The sequence below is a fragment of the Corvus kubaryi genome, unplaced genomic scaffold (genome assembly GCF_017639235.1).
Source record: "Corvus kubaryi isolate FWS band 111438036 unplaced genomic scaffold, C.kubaryi_AGA036_p1.0 37367, whole genome shotgun sequence".
Lineage (NCBI taxonomy): Eukaryota > Metazoa > Chordata > Aves > Passeriformes > Corvidae > Corvus > Corvus kubaryi.
Genome location: NW_024581119.1, coordinates 4658928 through 4674645, shown reverse-complemented (window position 1 = coordinate 4674645; position 15718 = coordinate 4658928). Strand labels below are relative to the sequence as shown.

Below are 15718 nucleotides of genomic sequence, written 5' to 3'. Positions count from 1 at the left end.
CTCCGCCCCGGGGAGGCGGTGGCAGCCCCGGGTGGAGCGCGGTTCTCTCCCGGCTCCGCTCGCTCCTCCGCCGGCCCCGCTCGGCCCCGCTCGGCTCCGGCCCCCCGGCCCGGAGTGGCTGCGGCGGGGCCAAGCCGCGCCCCGCTCCCGCGCTATAAAAGCGCCGTGCGCCCCGCAAAGCAGGTACCGGCGGGGCCGCTCCGCTCCTCCAGCCTCCGCGGGTCCAGGAGGAGGAGGAGGAGGAGGAGGAGGAAGGGGGGGGCCGGGTCCTGCTTTCTCCCCCCGCGCCTCCCCCGAACCCCGATGCCGCCGGCCTGAGCCCTCCGAGACGATGCTGCCGCTGCTGCCGCTGCTGCTGCTGGGCGCCCCGGGGCTGAGCCTGACCTCGGGGGGACCCCCGGACCCCGACTCCGCGCTGGTCACTCCCCTGCGCCTGGACCCCGACATCAACGGGCCGGCTTATTTCAGGGGGGGCCCGGCCGAGCCGCCCCGGGGGGGACAGGCGGTGGTGATCCAGCTCTCGGCTTTCGGGGAGGATTTCTACCTCCACCTCTCCCCCGACGCCCGTTTCATCGCGCCCTCCTTCGCCGCCCACTACCTGGGGGCGGCCGCCCGCCCGCTGCCCGCGCTCCGCCACTGCTTCTACTCGGGGGATGTCAACGCCGACCGCGAGTCCTTCGCCGCCCTCAGCCTGTGCGGGGGGCTCCGGGGGGCTTTCGGCTACCGGGGAGCCGAGTACCTGATCAGCCCGCTGGCGGGGGGGGCGGCCGGGGGACTCCATCGCCTGCAGCGCCGCAGCCCCGAGCGCCCCGTCGGGGCCGGAGCATCCCGCTGCGCCGTGGGCTCCGGGCTCACCCCCGGCGTGCTGCAGGCGCTCGACAAGTACCGGGGGCGTGCGGGGGGGAAAGGCGGTCGGGCCAAGCGCTTTGCCTCGGTCCCGCGTTACGTGGAGACCTTGGTGGTGGCCGACGAGTCGATGGTGAAGTTCCACGGGGATGACCTCCAGCACTACCTGCTCACCCTGATGGCCACGGCCGCCCGCCTCTACAAGCACCCCAGCATCCGTAACCCCATCCAGATCTCCGTAGTCAAGTTTCTCCTCATCGGGCAGGATGACAAGGGGCCCAAAGTCACCAGCAACGCCGCCCTCACCCTGCGCAACTTCTGCGCCTGGCAGAAGAAGTGGAACAAGGTCAGCGACAAGCACCCCGAGTACTGGGACACCGCCATCCTCTTCACCAAGCAGGTGGGTGCAGGGGGGACGGCCCGGAGGAGCTGTCCTCCCTGTCATGGAGCCCTGCACTGGGCTAAGGTGCTCTGCCACCTGTGTGCATGGTGGGGGAGGTTGTGCTTGTGGCTGATCCCTCTGTCCCAAGGGAACTTCCGCTGTCAGATGCTGGGGTGGGGGGAGCAGAGGCATGGAGCAAGCCGGCTTGAGCCAGCCCGTGCTGTCCCTTGGGCAGGTTTTGGCTATCAGCCTGGAAGAATCCCTGCCGTGGGGTGAATGAGGCCAGGAGGTGCCCAAGGCAGGTTGCCCCACGGGCAGAAACCTGCCGCTCTATCTCCTGCCTCCGTGCAGGAGCCTTGGCAGCAAGTGCCCTGCAGCTCTGGCGTGCACCCTGAGACGAGAGGTCTGAGCCCAGAAAAGGAGGAGCATGGTCCCGCTTCCCCCTCCCCAGCTGGGAAGAGCTCACAGTGCCACCTGCCAAGAAAAAACCTCTCCCTGCTTCCTCTGACTCATGTGCGAGGACCTCCTGAGAACCTGGACCTCTCCTCAGCACTGGCTGCGCTGCATGGACCCAGTTCAGGGCTGGAAGTGAAGCACCAGAGATTCAGCCAGCGCTACAGCCCTCGAGTGGGGGAGAGGGGAGAGCCACTGCCACCACTGCCGTGGGCTGGCTGCATCCCTGCGGTGGGAGAGGGGCTTGGAGCTGCCTTTGGCACGGCTCCGTGGTGATGTGCGGTGTGGGATGAACTCTGCATCCTCCCACCCCCACAAACTGGGTGACACCAAAGCTCCCAGAGCCTTCCCCCACTGTTCCTCCTTCCCTGTAGTCCTGTCTCAGTGTGGACATCGGTTCAGTGCCTGCATCCCAAAATCACTGATGGGATGGGAGAAGGATGAGCCCAGCTTGGAGAGGACAGTCACGTCTTATCCTGGCTGCTGCAGGCTTTGGCAGCAAAGGCTCCTTGCATTTTCTCCTTCTCCTATCCCTGCCCAGATGTTTTTGGATTAGGGACAGGACAGGAACTCCCCTCAGTGGCAGGGAGACCATTCCCCAAACATTTTTCCAGGTCAAGCACTTGTGGGTGGGAAGGATATAGTGTCCAGCTCAGTTCAGCTGTCCCTTGCCTGGCTCAGCGAGGGCTGGAGCAGGAATGGTGCTGTGCAGGACGTGTGAGATCTTGTCCTGTCCTGTCTATCTTCTTGTCCCACCCCACCCCGGGCCAGCTGTAAATCCTATGGGAGCACAGACAGGATTGAAGCCCAGGCTGCTGGAGCAGCTCCTGCCTGCACGGGGCTGCTCAAAGAGGAGGACATGCTGACACCTCTGCAGGGACAAGCCAGCTCCACCTCTGGTGGAAACCCAGTGAGGTCACTGGAGCTGCACGTGGGACAGAGTCGGTCCCAGCGATTTAAAAGACGTGGATCACGTCTGGGCTGCATTTTTTACACATTGCTAAACCATCCATTCCTGAAATCCCAAAGCAAGCTCAATGCAAAGGCACACGGTCAGGGAGACATCTGCCTTCCTTGAGTGCATCCATCTGTGGTCCCCTGACACCCCGAAGCTTATCTTCCTGCCAAAAAGCTGTTACATAAGCCCCCGACTTAAATTTCACCTCCAGGCTGGTTGATAGGCAGTTTTCAGTTGTGCTGATGAGTTGCTGACAAATGGGGCTCTCTTACTGCTTGGATTTGCTCCCTCCTGACGTCGGTCATGCTGAATGATGGATTTGCCTTTGGGAAGCTCAGTCCTCACCAGCTCGTGGGTGCAGATGCCCCTTCCTACCTGAGCTGCTGCTTGTTGGAGGGTCCTGCAGAGCATCCAGCCTTCAGCTGCACTCCTGCCTCCTGGAAATATCCTTGCACACCACGGCAAAGGGCTTGTCCATTCTTCCCACCCATCCTGGACCTTGATGTCTCACCAGCAAACGTTTGCTGCACATCTTTGCTTTGCTGTGAAACCAAAGGGATGTTGCATGAAGGAACATCTGGCTGCAGCCTAGCGTGTGGCAGATGCTGTGGGGGAATTTGGAAACTGTAGCTCAAGCCTCAGCTTTTTGGAATTGCTTTGGATGCACACAGGAAGCCTCCATGGTAGGGAGAGTGCTTATGACTCTGAGTAGGTGAATTAATGCACGAGCCACAAGGATCCCCCTAACTGAGCTGTGGAACATCTTGAGAAGTTCACAAGGGATGACAAAAAGCCTTGGAAGGCCCCATACAGGAAGGTCAGGCTGGCAGGAGAGTGCTGATGCACTGAGCAGGGTGCCTGCAGCCCCTTGGGGGCCAAGCATCCTCCCTGCATCTGTGCCGGCAGCGGGGGACCCCGGTGACAGTGAGCAAAGGCAGAGCCGGCTCCTCGCACGGCGCTTTCCCACCCTGAACCTGTTTCATTTCTCTCTCCTCCCCTCCTGAGCAGGCTCGACAGCTGGCAGGGCTGAAGGAGGTATTTAGGTGCAGGATCAGGGGCTCTCATTAAAGCCCAGAGATGCTGCCTGGCATCCCCAGGCTGTCCTGAGGTGGGGAGTGAGGGAAAACCCCTTGAAGAGCCGCTGGTCGTGTATCCCAGCGAGGTTCAGAGCGAGAAGTGGGTCAGTGTGTCAGTGCAGGTGTTGGGCTGGGAGCCAAAGCTCGCTGTGCTGGCGAGGAAAGAGCTCTTCAAAGAGCAGTGAGCGGGGAGCTGTGAGCTGTGACATTCCTCTCCATGCCCCATCCTCACCTCCAAACCCCCAGCCCTGGGCAGAGCACAGGCAGGGGGGGCCTGGGCAAGCTGCACCCCTGGATTAGCTCAGCGTGGCGGTGGCACTGGCTCTTGGTGGTGTTTTGGGACTGGGACTCTGCACCTGGGCTTGCCAGCACCATGAATCAACCTGTGCCCATCAGTGGTGGCCCTGCCACTGCAACGTGGGGTTGCCACCTCTTCTCCCTGCTGACATGGATGTGTGATGGGATCAGGGTGCAGCAGGGTCCCAGCTGGTGGGGAAAATTGGTGCAGAGCAAAGCGCTGAACCCAGTTGTGTGATGGGGTTTTCCACCACCAGTGCAGACCCAGACATTTCTTCACGTCACCTCTCTGGAAATCATGGTCTTGCCTGTTCCTCCACACTCTGTAGCCCCAGGTCTCCTGTTAAAGCCATCTCAGCCCTGGCTGGGGCTCTCTGAAGTCATCAGGACTGTTACTTACCCACGGCTGAACCTGCCTGCACGGGAATGCCTTCAGCTTGGAAACCTTGCTGGAAATATTGGCACAGCAGCTCCTGCAGGATTTTGAGCAACCCAGGCGCTTTGGCTGGGCGAGTGCTGAGCATGAATCACACTTATTTATAGCATGGGAGTGCCCAGTGAGTCCCTTACTTTTCTTTTCATGTGGAAAACAGCTCCCTGCCCACTGCATGCCTCCCCGGCACCTCTGGGGCAGCACCAAGGGAGGGGATGATGCTCCAGCCCTCCCAAACCAAAACCACATCCCAGCAGGGGAAGGGAGCACCTGGGACAAGGTTACTGCCAGGCTGCAGCACCGCTGTTTCTTAAATGGACTTTTTTTCTTAGCACCAGCACCTGGAGAAGGGCAGATCTGCCTAGGATGAGACCCTTCCCAGCCTCTCTCCTGGCAACATCCATGTAGGATCTGGCTGTCCTCAGTTTGGGGGTGGAAGCCTGGGCTGGTTCCTCCTTTGATCAGCTGGGCTTGGTTGCTCCTTGAAGGATGGCTGCAGAGTGTCTTAGAAAGGCAGGAGCACTTTCTCTAGCCTTGGAAACCTCTGGACCTGGTCCAGGGCTTTCTTGTTCCTTGGAAGAAGCTGAGAAATGAGATTGAGAAGTGGTTCAACCCTGAGTCCAAGGCCAGATGTGTTCCCATCCACCCACCTGGGTCTAGTCCTTGAGCTCACGCTTAAGAAGAAGGGAACCAGACTGACTCCTCCATGACAAAACCAGCTCCACCCTGGCCGGAGGAGCTGTTTGGGGAGGAAAAGCTGTTGCTGAAGGCAGGGCAGGATGCTACACATATCCTTGTTGCCAGGGTTAAGTGCAAACGCACCGTTGCAGCCTGGCCTGGGTCAGGATTGAGGTTTCCTGCCTCCGTATCCTGGTGTGGTTCCCACCCCTTTGGGCTTTCTTCCCATCAGTAGCTCCCCGTGTGTGGGACACCAGGGATGAGGTGGGAAAGGGGAACCATGATGTCTGTGCTGTCCCCAGGACTAACCCCTTCCCTCTGTGACTGGCAGGACCTGTGTGGTGCCACCACCTGTGACACGTTGGGAATGGCAGACGTGGGCACCATGTGCGATCCCAAGCGCAGCTGCTCCGTCATCGAGGACGATGGGCTGCCCTCGGCTTTCACCACCGCCCATGAGCTGGGTAAGGCTCCCAGCTCTCCTCTTCCTCTCAGGGGAATTCCAGGAGCTGGCAAGGTTCAGAATAGCCTTGGTTCCAGCCTCTGGGAGATGAGACCATAGGCGGTACACGGTGATAGGGAAACTGTGCCTTGGGTACAAGAGTCTCCCTGAGCCAGGTGGGAAAGGGCTGCTGAGGAAGCAAAAGGCTTTGCTCTCATGGTTGCTACCACAGCTGGGTTTCCAGGATTCAGGAGTCCTGAAATAACAGGCAGACGGCACACCTGCCTCTGGGAGGAGAGAGTGGGGCAAGTGCTGAAGTCACCTGTCACCTTCTCTTCACAATTTCCCTTGCCCTTCCTTTCCCATGTGCTTTCCACGTGCATGAGGCATCCAGGAGAGAGCTGGAATGTTTGCTGACTCTTCTGGGCTGTCCACAGCTGCCATGCTTGCAAGGGTCTGCCCCGGTCCCTGCTCATCGTGCCGTGCTGGGTTATTCATGCTGCCTCCCTTATCCCACCCCCAGGCCACGTGTTCAACATGCCCCACGACAACGTGAAGGCCTGTGAGGAGGTCTTCGGCCGGCTGAAGACCAACCACATGATGTCCCCCACCCTCATCCAGATTGACCGTGCCAACCCCTGGTCAGCCTGCAGCGCTGCCATCATCACCGACTTCCTTGACAGTGGCCACGGTGAGCCCTCCTGTGTCCCTATCCCCTAGGAACAGGTCTGTCCCTGCAGGTGTTTACTGGGAAAAGATGGTTGGCTGTAGAGTGCTTCATCTCCTGGCTCTGTAAACAAATTTAGAGAGAAATGGGAGTTTGGCAGCATTTCTGTAGCGTCCTGGGTGTCCCCAGCAGTGACATCTGCACTCAGGCTGCTGGCACAGCTCTGGCATCCCCAGGAGATGGAATCACCTGTGTCCGGGATACAGCCAAGATCGAGGGCATCCCTGGGGTAGCACCTGGATAGTTTTGGCCCAATCCCTCCCTCATCTCCCTGCAGCGGTGCTTTCCCTCCCCACTCTGCTCCATACAATCCCCCAGGACCTGGTAGACCCCCTCTCCCCACTCCTGCAGGGGACTGTTTGCTGGACCAGCCTGCCAAACCCATCCCGCTGCCCGAAGACCTGCCAGGGACGAGCTACAGCCTGAACCAGCAGTGCGAGCTGGCCTTCGGGGTGGGCTCCAAGCCCTGCCCCTACATGCAGTACTGCGCCAAGCTCTGGTGCACGGGGAAGGCGCGCGGGCAGATCGTCTGCCAGACCCGGCACTTCCCCTGGGCTGACGGCACCGGCTGCGGCGACAGGCGCTTCTGCCTCAAGGGCGCCTGCGTGGAGAGGCACAACGTCAGTAAGTACAGGGTGAGTACCTGTGCCAGGAGCCCCAAAAACATCCCGCAGGGTTGCTCTGAGTGGGTGCTGGTGGAGCTATCCCCAACCTCCTGATGGTGGAGAGCCAGCGTGGGGACACTGATGTGGGAAGAGCTGGTGATCCCTTGGGTATCGTGTATTTCTCAAGGAGTGAGGATGCTGCTCTGCTCCAGCCAGCCCTGGGCAAGTCTCACAGAATTTGCTGTTTTGGAAGGGATCATTGAGTCCAGCTGCTGTCCCTGCTCAAGACCATTCCCAAGAGTCACACCACATGCCTGAGGGTATTGTCCAAATCCTTCTTGAGCTCTGCCAGGCTTGGGGCTGTGACCACTTCCCTGGGGGGCCTGCTCTGTGCCCAACCACCCTCTGGGAGAAGAAACTTTTCCTAATATCCAACCTAACCCTCCCCTGTCACAACTTCAGACCACTTTTTTGGGTCCTGCCACTGGTCACCACAGAGAAAAGATCAGTGTCTGCCCCTTGGATTCCCCTCACAAGGAAGGTTTGTGGGCAGTTGGAGGTTTTGCCTGTGAGTTGTGGAGACAGTGAAGGGTGTGCAGTGCCTCATGCCGTCCATCCCTGCAGGTGGACGGTGGCTGGGCCAAGTGGGCGCCGTACGGGCCGTGCTCACGGACGTGCGGCGGTGGGGTGCAGCTGGCCAGGCGGGAATGCAGCGACCCCGTGCCGGCCAACGGGGGCTCCTACTGCGAGGGCATCCGTGTCAAGTACCGCTCCTGCAACCTGGAGCCCTGTGCTGCTGCAGGTAAGGGCTGGAGCTCGGCTTGAGCTGTAACAACCCCCTGAAACTAAAGCTGGAGGTCCAGGCTGGTGCCCAACACCACACCCCTCTTATTTTCAGTGCCAGGGAAGAGCTTCCGTGAGGAACAGTGTGAGGCTTTCAATGGCTACAGTCACAGCACAAACCGCCTCACTGCCTCCGTCTCCTGGGTTCCCAAATACTCCGGTGTCTCGCCCCGGGATAAGTGCAAGCTCATCTGCCGGGCTAACGGCACCGGCTACTTCTATGTGCTGGCACCCAAGGTTGGTGAGAGACCCCCAGGGTCAGTGTCTGGACAGTGGGATGGCTCCAGGCTGCCTGGAAATGAATAGATTTTCATTGTCTGCTGGGTGGATGGTGTTAGATGAGGTGGTAGAGGAGGGGAGTCCACCAGTCTAGTACGAATTAGCTTGGGGCTGGAGTTGGTCCATGGAGGGTCTTCCTCTGGAAGTCCTCATTTTTTACCTCTTGTAAAGGTGCCTCTGGCACATTGCTGTAGTCCTGGGGTAGAGGATGATAGCTATGGTACTGGGGAAGCAATGGGCAGGACAGGGTGGCTGTCCAGACATGGGACCGAGTGGGGTGGTGTCAGCAGTGTCCCCTGTGCAGCTTGTTCCCTGCAATGGAAAGGGCAGGAAATTCTGCAGATGGGAGCAGAAAAGGGATGTAGTCCCATCCATCTCTTCTCAGAGACCCCAAAAATCCTGCCTTCAAAGCAGAACATGAGCGAAGAGCGACATGGTGCTGCTGGCATCTCCTCAGGACCGGTCGGATGGATTGGGGTTGGACGGACACAGCTGCGGGACCTCGGGGGGTGTGAGAGGGAAATGCAGCAGCTTGTTTTGCTCACCTGGTTTAGGTTGTGGATGGCACCCCTTGCTCCCCGGACTCCACTTCGATCTGCGTCCAGGGCAAATGCATCAAGGCAGGCTGTGACGGGAAGTTGGGCTCCAAGAAGAAGTTCGACAAATGCAGCGTCTGCGGAGGGGACAACAAGAGCTGCAAGAAGGTCTCGGGCTTGTTCACCAAACCCATGTGAGTGTTTGGTCACCATGTATGCTTCCCCTTCTCCCAGCTCTATGTTTTGGTGTGGGGGATGCAGGAAGGTCGTGGAGATGGTGATGGGATAAATCCAGCCCAAGCAAAATCTGCTGGTGCTCGTGTCCATCACTGCACAGAGACCTGGGCTGGCTCTGAAGGAGAAGCGGGACACATTTAATGTTCTGTTGACTTCTGCTGGTGGAGTGCTGTTGAGCCAGAGGAGCTGAAGCATCTTCCTGTAGCTGGGTGACATCAGCCTAGAAAAACCTCAACACAGGGAGGAGACTTAAAATGATCTTCACAGGACAAAGACAAATGTAGGGGTGGGAGGATCTCAGGGCTGCAGCTGTAGAGGGCTGAAGTAATGCCGTAGCACGATGTCCCTGTGCCTGATGTCCTGCCCTGCCTGCTCTTCTCTTCCAGGCACGGCTACAACTTTGTGGTGGTCATCCCCGCGGGCGCCTCCAACATTGACATCCGGCAGCGGGGCTACAAAGGACTCATCAGCGATGACAACTACTTGGCGCTGAAGAACGCGCAGGGCAAGTACCTGCTGAACGGCCACTTCATCGTCTCGGCCGTCGAGAGGGACCTGATGGTGAAGGGCAGCGTCCTGCGGTACAGTGGCACCGGCACCGCCGTCGAGAGCCTCCAAGCCTTCAAGCCCATCCAGGAACCCCTGACTCTGGAGGTGCTCTCCGTGGGAAAGATGACCCCTCCTCGGGTACGCTACTCCTTCTACCTCCCCAAGGAGAGCAAGGAGGAAAAGTCCTCCTACAAGAAGGAGGGCAAGACCCCACCGGACCTCAACAACAGCGTCCTCAGCCTGTCCAACCGCTTGGATGGCGGGAGACCAAGCTACAAGCGCCCCTCCTACAAGTGGGCGGTGGGCGGTTGGGAGGCGTGTTCTGTCACCTGCGGCGATGGCCTGCAGAAGCGCTCGGTGGCTTGTCGCGACTCCTACGGCCAGCCGGCCGCCGAGTGTGACGCGGCGCAGCGCCCCGCCGACGTCCGGCTGTGCGGGGAGCCCTGCCCAGCCTGGGAAGCTGGACCGTGGTCTCCTTGCTCCAAGAGCTGCGGTCGGGGTTTCAAGAGACGGGCGTTGAAGTGCTTGGTCCCTACTGGGCGCCTGCTGCCCCGGGAGAGTTGCAATTTTCGGAGGAAGCCGCAGGAGCTGGATTTCTGCACCTTGAGGCCGTGCTGAGCAGGTCAAGGGGTGTCTGCAAGGAAGGGCGTGGTGTTCCTATGGCTGGGTGCAGCCAAGCAGCCGCCAGAGGTTGGGCGTGGGGGAGATGTCCATAGCACATAGCAAAAGGGGGAAAAATAAGAAAAAATGGGAATAAAAAGGGACCTGGGTGTGGGGACAACCCCATGCTCCTGGGAGAGAGGGCTTTTACCAGCCAGGTCGCTTGGAGACAGAGCGGGAATGAACATCTACCTCGAAGCCACTGAACGACGCGGAAACCACCGGTGGAGGCTGGGAACTGGGGGGACAGATGGAAACGAGGAGGATCATCACTGCCTGTGATGGATCTGTGGTACAGGCAGGGAGATGCCCCTAAATTGCACAGATGAAGCCTCCCCCCACCTTCCCAGGACCAACCCTACCTCCCTTCTCCCTGGACTCCCCCAACACTCATGCTAAACAGGACCAAAAGGATTTACCAATGCAATGACCACCGGTGCGATGAGGCACTGGGACTGATGCCTCCAGGGCTTGCTGGTGGTGACTTTGTTGTCCCAGCAGCATCCCCGGGTCAGGCTGGAAGGTGGTGGCTTTATTTTCATTCTCTCCTCACTTTTATGACCTGACCAGTGTAAATTTTATGGTGCTTAACTCTGTATTTTTTGAACCTCCTTCTTCCCCTCCTGATGGATGTAAACCTTGCATAGCAGGGCTGGTGTTATTCCCAGGGGATCTCACCTGCCTGAGGTTTCCTATGGTGCTTTGGGATGGGGCTGTGTGAACATCTGGACGCTCCTTTACAGCCTGGTCCACCTGAAGCTTTTCAGGGCTAAAAGGGATCGCTGCGGACCTGAGGTTTGAGCTGTCATTCCAAAAAAGCAACAAGCAACTGTGCTGTAGCTCCACAGGGTCAGACACAGCCCCCCCAGTCGCTGATACTTCACTCTGCTCTGGAAATGGTGCTCAATGCTTAACGGGACCAGTATGTCATGCCCAGACGTCCCATAGTCTCCAATCTTTAACCAGGTTGGGGTATTTTCCCTCTGTTTAAAGCCTCCCTGAGATATCCTGAGCTCTATCAGAACTGGGGTGACTTCCCTGGCATCTACTTTTGGGTAGATTAATTTGGGTCTTTGGCTTTCCTGGGGAAGAGGGGCTCAGTGGGGTTCAGGCATGCAGGGAACGAGGGACTATTGAACCTCTTGCTGCTGCAAAGCATCTACAACCAGCTTCCCCCTCCAGTTATTCTGGGGTTATTCTGCACCTCTGATGGTTTTGTAGCATCGTGCCCGTTGTGGTCAGAGGCTGTTTTACCTCTCCCAAGCACGATTGAACCCATCATTGAGGTCTCTTGCTCGGATCAAATCATCCGGCAGCGCTGAATTTTTTGCTTTCTCACTGATGAAGGTGCCTCTTAATCAACGAGCTGTGACTGTGGGCAGGCCAAAGCTTCTGTGTCAAGCTGCGTGGTTACTGGGATCAGCAGAAAGGTATTTCAGGGATGAGATGCAGATTTTGGGTAGGCAGAAGATTCCGTGTCAGCAAATAGAGGCTTGGAGCCTGCCTTGCTTGTTCAGTCCCTTGGAGGTACAACGTGGAGACTCTGTTGCCCCTTGGGTGGCTCCAGAAGGTGTGAGCAAGGTGAGAATGACAAGGAACGGGACAGGTGCCATGAGGGTTCCCTTGTGGGGTCTTTCCAGCAGCTCTCAAACTCCTGGTGACAATGTTTGTAGGCTCATCCTCCCTGGATTGATGTAATGCCTTTTTCAACACAATAATATTTTAGGTCTCCACGCTGCTCCACAGAGCCAGGAGCAGATGTTGTGGTTGCTCTGCACAGCAGGGAACGGGAGTTAATGTTCTTAGGAAATCCCTTCCAGGTCTCCATTCCCATGAACATACCATCCATTTTCCAAGGGTTTTCCTGCATATCTGAGCCTGCTGCGCTTTCCTCTGGGGACAGAGCTCTGAGGAGCTGCCCTTTTAGAGTCTTGCCATCCCACAGCTGGTTTCTAAGCCACCGAGAAATTGTCAGCCTCATTCCTGAGGAGGGGAGGGATTCCTTGTGTGTGGTTCTTTTGCTGAGGGTGCAGCAGAAGGACGGAGATGCCGATGGTACTGGCTGCTTTGTGTATACCATGTATACTGAACATCGATCTCTGCTGTTTGTGCGTCAATAGCAAACCTGAAATAAATCTGTATTTAAAGTTACACCTGGTTCTCGGGGGACACGGTCTTGCAAAAGTTGTTTTGTTGGAGGCTGCAGGGCATTCCTTGTCTTACTGTGATCCTGACCCCTTTATAGTGTCAGCTCCTTAACTAAAGAACAAAACCATCACCTTTAAAAGCCCAACAGGTTTCTTCTGACTTGGTTCTGCTACACGATTGGTTATTGGTAAAAAACAAACCCAGGCTGAAGGAGCTCAGTGGTGAATCAGTCCCTGTGAGCCCCAAGGGAACTGGGGATGTTAAAGGAAAGAGGTTGGTTTTCCTCAGGCTTGAATCAGGATGTTCTTTTGTCAGGGTAACAGGAATATGGAGTTAAAAGGATTGATGTAAGCTGGAACAGCACTCTCACATCCTGGAACAACCCTGTCTGTGTGTTTCTCCTGAAATTCTCAGCACACCCTCCCTGAGTCAGAGCTCTTTCTTCCCTGTTGCACCAGGGCCAACGGTGAGATAAAGCCCTTCCTTTTCCTGGGCCGTGTCAGCTCAGGGATGCCTGATGTCACCCCCTCCAGCTCTCAGCTGAGTGCCTGGGATTTTATTTTCCCCCAGCAAATGCAATTTATTTCCCTGTTATGATGTAATGATTTGGCAAATTTCATGTGTTTTATTGGGGGGGAAAGCTCAGTTTGCTTTTCATCGTCACAGAATCCCAGAATGGTTTGTGATGGAAGGGACCTTCAAGCTCATCTCATCCCACCCCCCTGCCATGGGCAGGGACACCTTCCACTATCCCAGGCTGCTCCACGCCCTGTCCAACCTGGCCTTGGGCACTTCCCGGGATGGGGCAGTCACAGTTTCTCTGTGCCAGGGGTGTGAGAATTTCTCCCTAATGTTTAATCATAAAGAAACGGACACAACTGGGAGCCTTCCCCCTCAGCAGCTCCTACAGGGATATAAAGGATTTATTGCCTGTGCCTCCCCTCAGAGTACAATTCACTTTCACCCCAAAATATCCCACACTGCAAAGGCACCAGCTGCAAATGAATTTATTTGGAACAGGGAGGAAGATTTCCACCTGGTATAGCCATAACTTCTGCCTCAAGTATCTGTTCAAGAGCAGAAAATTCAGCTAAAACTATCACCTTGCTCCTCCAGGTGACAGCCCCACACTTTTAACCAGGTGCCCCTAAAGATCACCCAGAGAGATAAAAACCCCACACAATCTCCAAATATTTACTTGGTGAGGAGGAAATAAACCCAGCATCGATGCCAGAAACACCCTCTGGAAGGGAAGGGGGGTGTTGAGGCAGGGAAAGCTGGTGATGGCCTCGTGGGGCAGCAGGAGGGTGACTCAGGGGATGTCCTGCATCAGTAGCAAGGCTCAGGCCACAGGAACAGGCTCCTGGTGCAAGAGCAAGGCCGTGCCCGAGAAGAAGGGATGGCTTTTCCCAGTGCCACGAGATGCTGCCAGCGATGCTTCTCCGGATCCCTCATTTTCCAGCACTAAAAGGTTTTATTGTTTCTTCCCCTCACTGAGAATTTGTCATCTCTGGATTCTCGAGTACCTAATAAAGGACTGAACTGGCTGCTTTTCCCTTCAGGGGACACTGATGTGTCTTCACCTGCAGGGAAGTGAAGGTGGAGGATGGTCTGATGGAGCAATAGGCATGAGACTCATCCCCTCAGGCCAAGGAATCATGGCCAGGAATCCCCATTTTGGTCCAACTCCCTCCCTGGCTGAGCTGGAGAGCTGAAGATGGCTTGGGCAGAGCACTCCAAAGGTCTTTAGGAAGCTAAAACTCAATCCTGCCTCTGGGACCGCCTGCAAATCTGCTTGTTTACATTTGTCCTGTGCTGAAACCCAAGAAGCTTTAAAAAAAGAAATTAAAAAAAAGGGACTACCTGGAGTGCAGTGTGAGGGAGAGAAACCATGGAGGGTGAGGGAAATGCTCCTGCCTCATCTGTTGTTCTGGTGCAGGGCTTCAATGTGGCTGTGGATCGGTTCCCTGGGGCTGGGGTACTGCCTTGCTATTTTTGTATCTCTATACACACACACACACACATAAATATATATTACTGCCATTACTATTAATAATAATTATAATTACTGGGCTTTGCCAGGAGACAAAAGCAAAACCAGACGTACATTGAACTAATGGACTTAATTGATAACACATGTCCTGCAGAAAACCTCTCCTGGGAGAAGAAAGAAACTGGGAAGGGCTCTGCTGTGCCTGGGAAAATGGGAATGTTCACTTGAGCTTGGAGATGTAAAACAAAATGCTGCCGTGGAGCCAGGATGTGAGACCCCAGCCCCTCTTCCCACTTTTCTCTGTCAGCTCCCCCGGCACCGACACCTCGATAATGCGGCTCCAGCTGGTTCTCCCTGAACCTGGCAGGGAAAATCCTGCTCTTCAGGCACAAAAGGCCTTTTCCCCACTCTGAGAATGATCCGAATCCCGGGCCAGGCACTCAGAGGAAGCCTGGGCAGCTTGGGATGGAGACGAGCCCCAGCACGGCTGTGGGACCTGCTGGGAAGGGATGCCAAGCCCCTGGCAATGCCGACCCCCCGGCAATGCCGGCCCTTGCAGCAGACTAAACTTGCCCTGTTGTCCTCCCAGCCAGCAAACTGACACATTCCCACAAGCATTTCTGCTGCTTTGGGTTTATTTCTTTTTTTCTTTTTTCTAACATTTTTTTTCTAATTGTACAACACGGTCAGTGCCAAATTTATCTGGCCGACACTAACCTGGCAAGCAGAGCTCATGGATTTATGGCAAGCAAACTCCCACCTCCTTATTGACCAGCGGCAGGAGGAGGGTTTTATCTTTTTGGAGGTCTCCATCACATGCTTTCACTCCTATAAAGGCATCATCCTCGGAGAAGCGATGGCAGGAGGAGCAGGACAGGATTTGTCAGCCGAGCACGGCGTCAGCATCTCTGAGGGAATGAGCTGAGTAAATCAGGCAGCTGTTAAAGATTATAATCCTTAACTAGGTAAAACCCTTGGAAATTGCAGCCACGGGGTGAGTGGTGAGAGCTTTCCAGCCAACTCCTGGGGAAGGTGCTGCCTTTGGATTTAGCCTAATTAATATCAAGTTCAGCCAAGCAAGCCTGGGAGGTGGATGGGCTCCCAAATGGTTCTTTAATGTGCCTTGATTATTTTTTAAAGGTTTTTTATTTTCCCCCCACTTGTAAATGAATTTAGCGCCAGTGAAAGGTGTTGGATTGACAGCCCTGGAAATACAAGTCCTCAAGGAACAATGTTTTGGAGTTGTGAAGGGAACAACACTGTGTAATCCAGACGTAAGGGTAATTATTCGCAGTAACAGCTGCTTTTTGCTCTAAATTAAAAAATAGAGACCACAGGGATCCATCAGAGCATCTGAGACATTTTCAGGTGGCTGAAGCTTTGGGCACGGTCAGAGCTGGCTAAACAACACACTGTCCCCGAGCTGCTGAGGCACTCGGGGCCACGTTTCAGTATTTAATTGCTATTTTCACTTAAAAAACCGCACATTTTTTTCAGCCCTTAAGCACAGTCTTAATGTTGAGCAGGGACCTCAGCACCTCCCTGCTTGATACAGCCTGTAAGCAAAGCTGGAAGT

General features: G+C 56.1%; 1 protein-coding gene across 1 annotated transcript; it reads left to right on the top strand.

Moving 5' to 3' along the window:
- The first annotated feature begins 96 nt into the window (after positions 1-96).
- ADAMTS15 (ADAM metallopeptidase with thrombospondin type 1 motif 15) lies at positions 97-12152 on the top strand. Its single transcript, XM_042034055.1, has 8 exons — positions 97-1246; positions 5455-5587; positions 6089-6256; positions 6644-6927; positions 7522-7699; positions 7796-7977; positions 8574-8749; positions 9179-12152. Exons 1-8 carry the CDS (start codon positions 332-334, stop codon positions 9957-9959), a joined length of 2817 nt encoding a protein of 938 aa, XP_041889989.1. The 5' UTR covers positions 97-331; the 3' UTR covers positions 9960-12152.
- The last annotated feature ends 3566 nt before the right edge of the window (positions 12153-15718 follow it).

What these genes read in the sequence shown, in the direction of transcription:
- ADAMTS15 (XM_042034055.1), top strand. Translation starts at nt 332, where the DNA reads ATGCTGCCGCTGCTGCCGCTGCTGCTGCTGGGCGCCCCGGGGCTGAGC. An exon ending in CCATCCTCTTCACCAAGCAG is followed by an intron (nt 1,247 to 5,454) that starts GTGGGTGCAGGG and finishes TGTGACTGGCAG; the next exon opens with GACCTGTGTGGTGCCACCAC. An exon ending in ACAACGTCAGTAAGTACAGG is followed by an intron (nt 6,928 to 7,521) that starts GTGAGTACCTGT and finishes CCATCCCTGCAG; the next exon opens with GTGGACGGTGGCTGGGCCAA.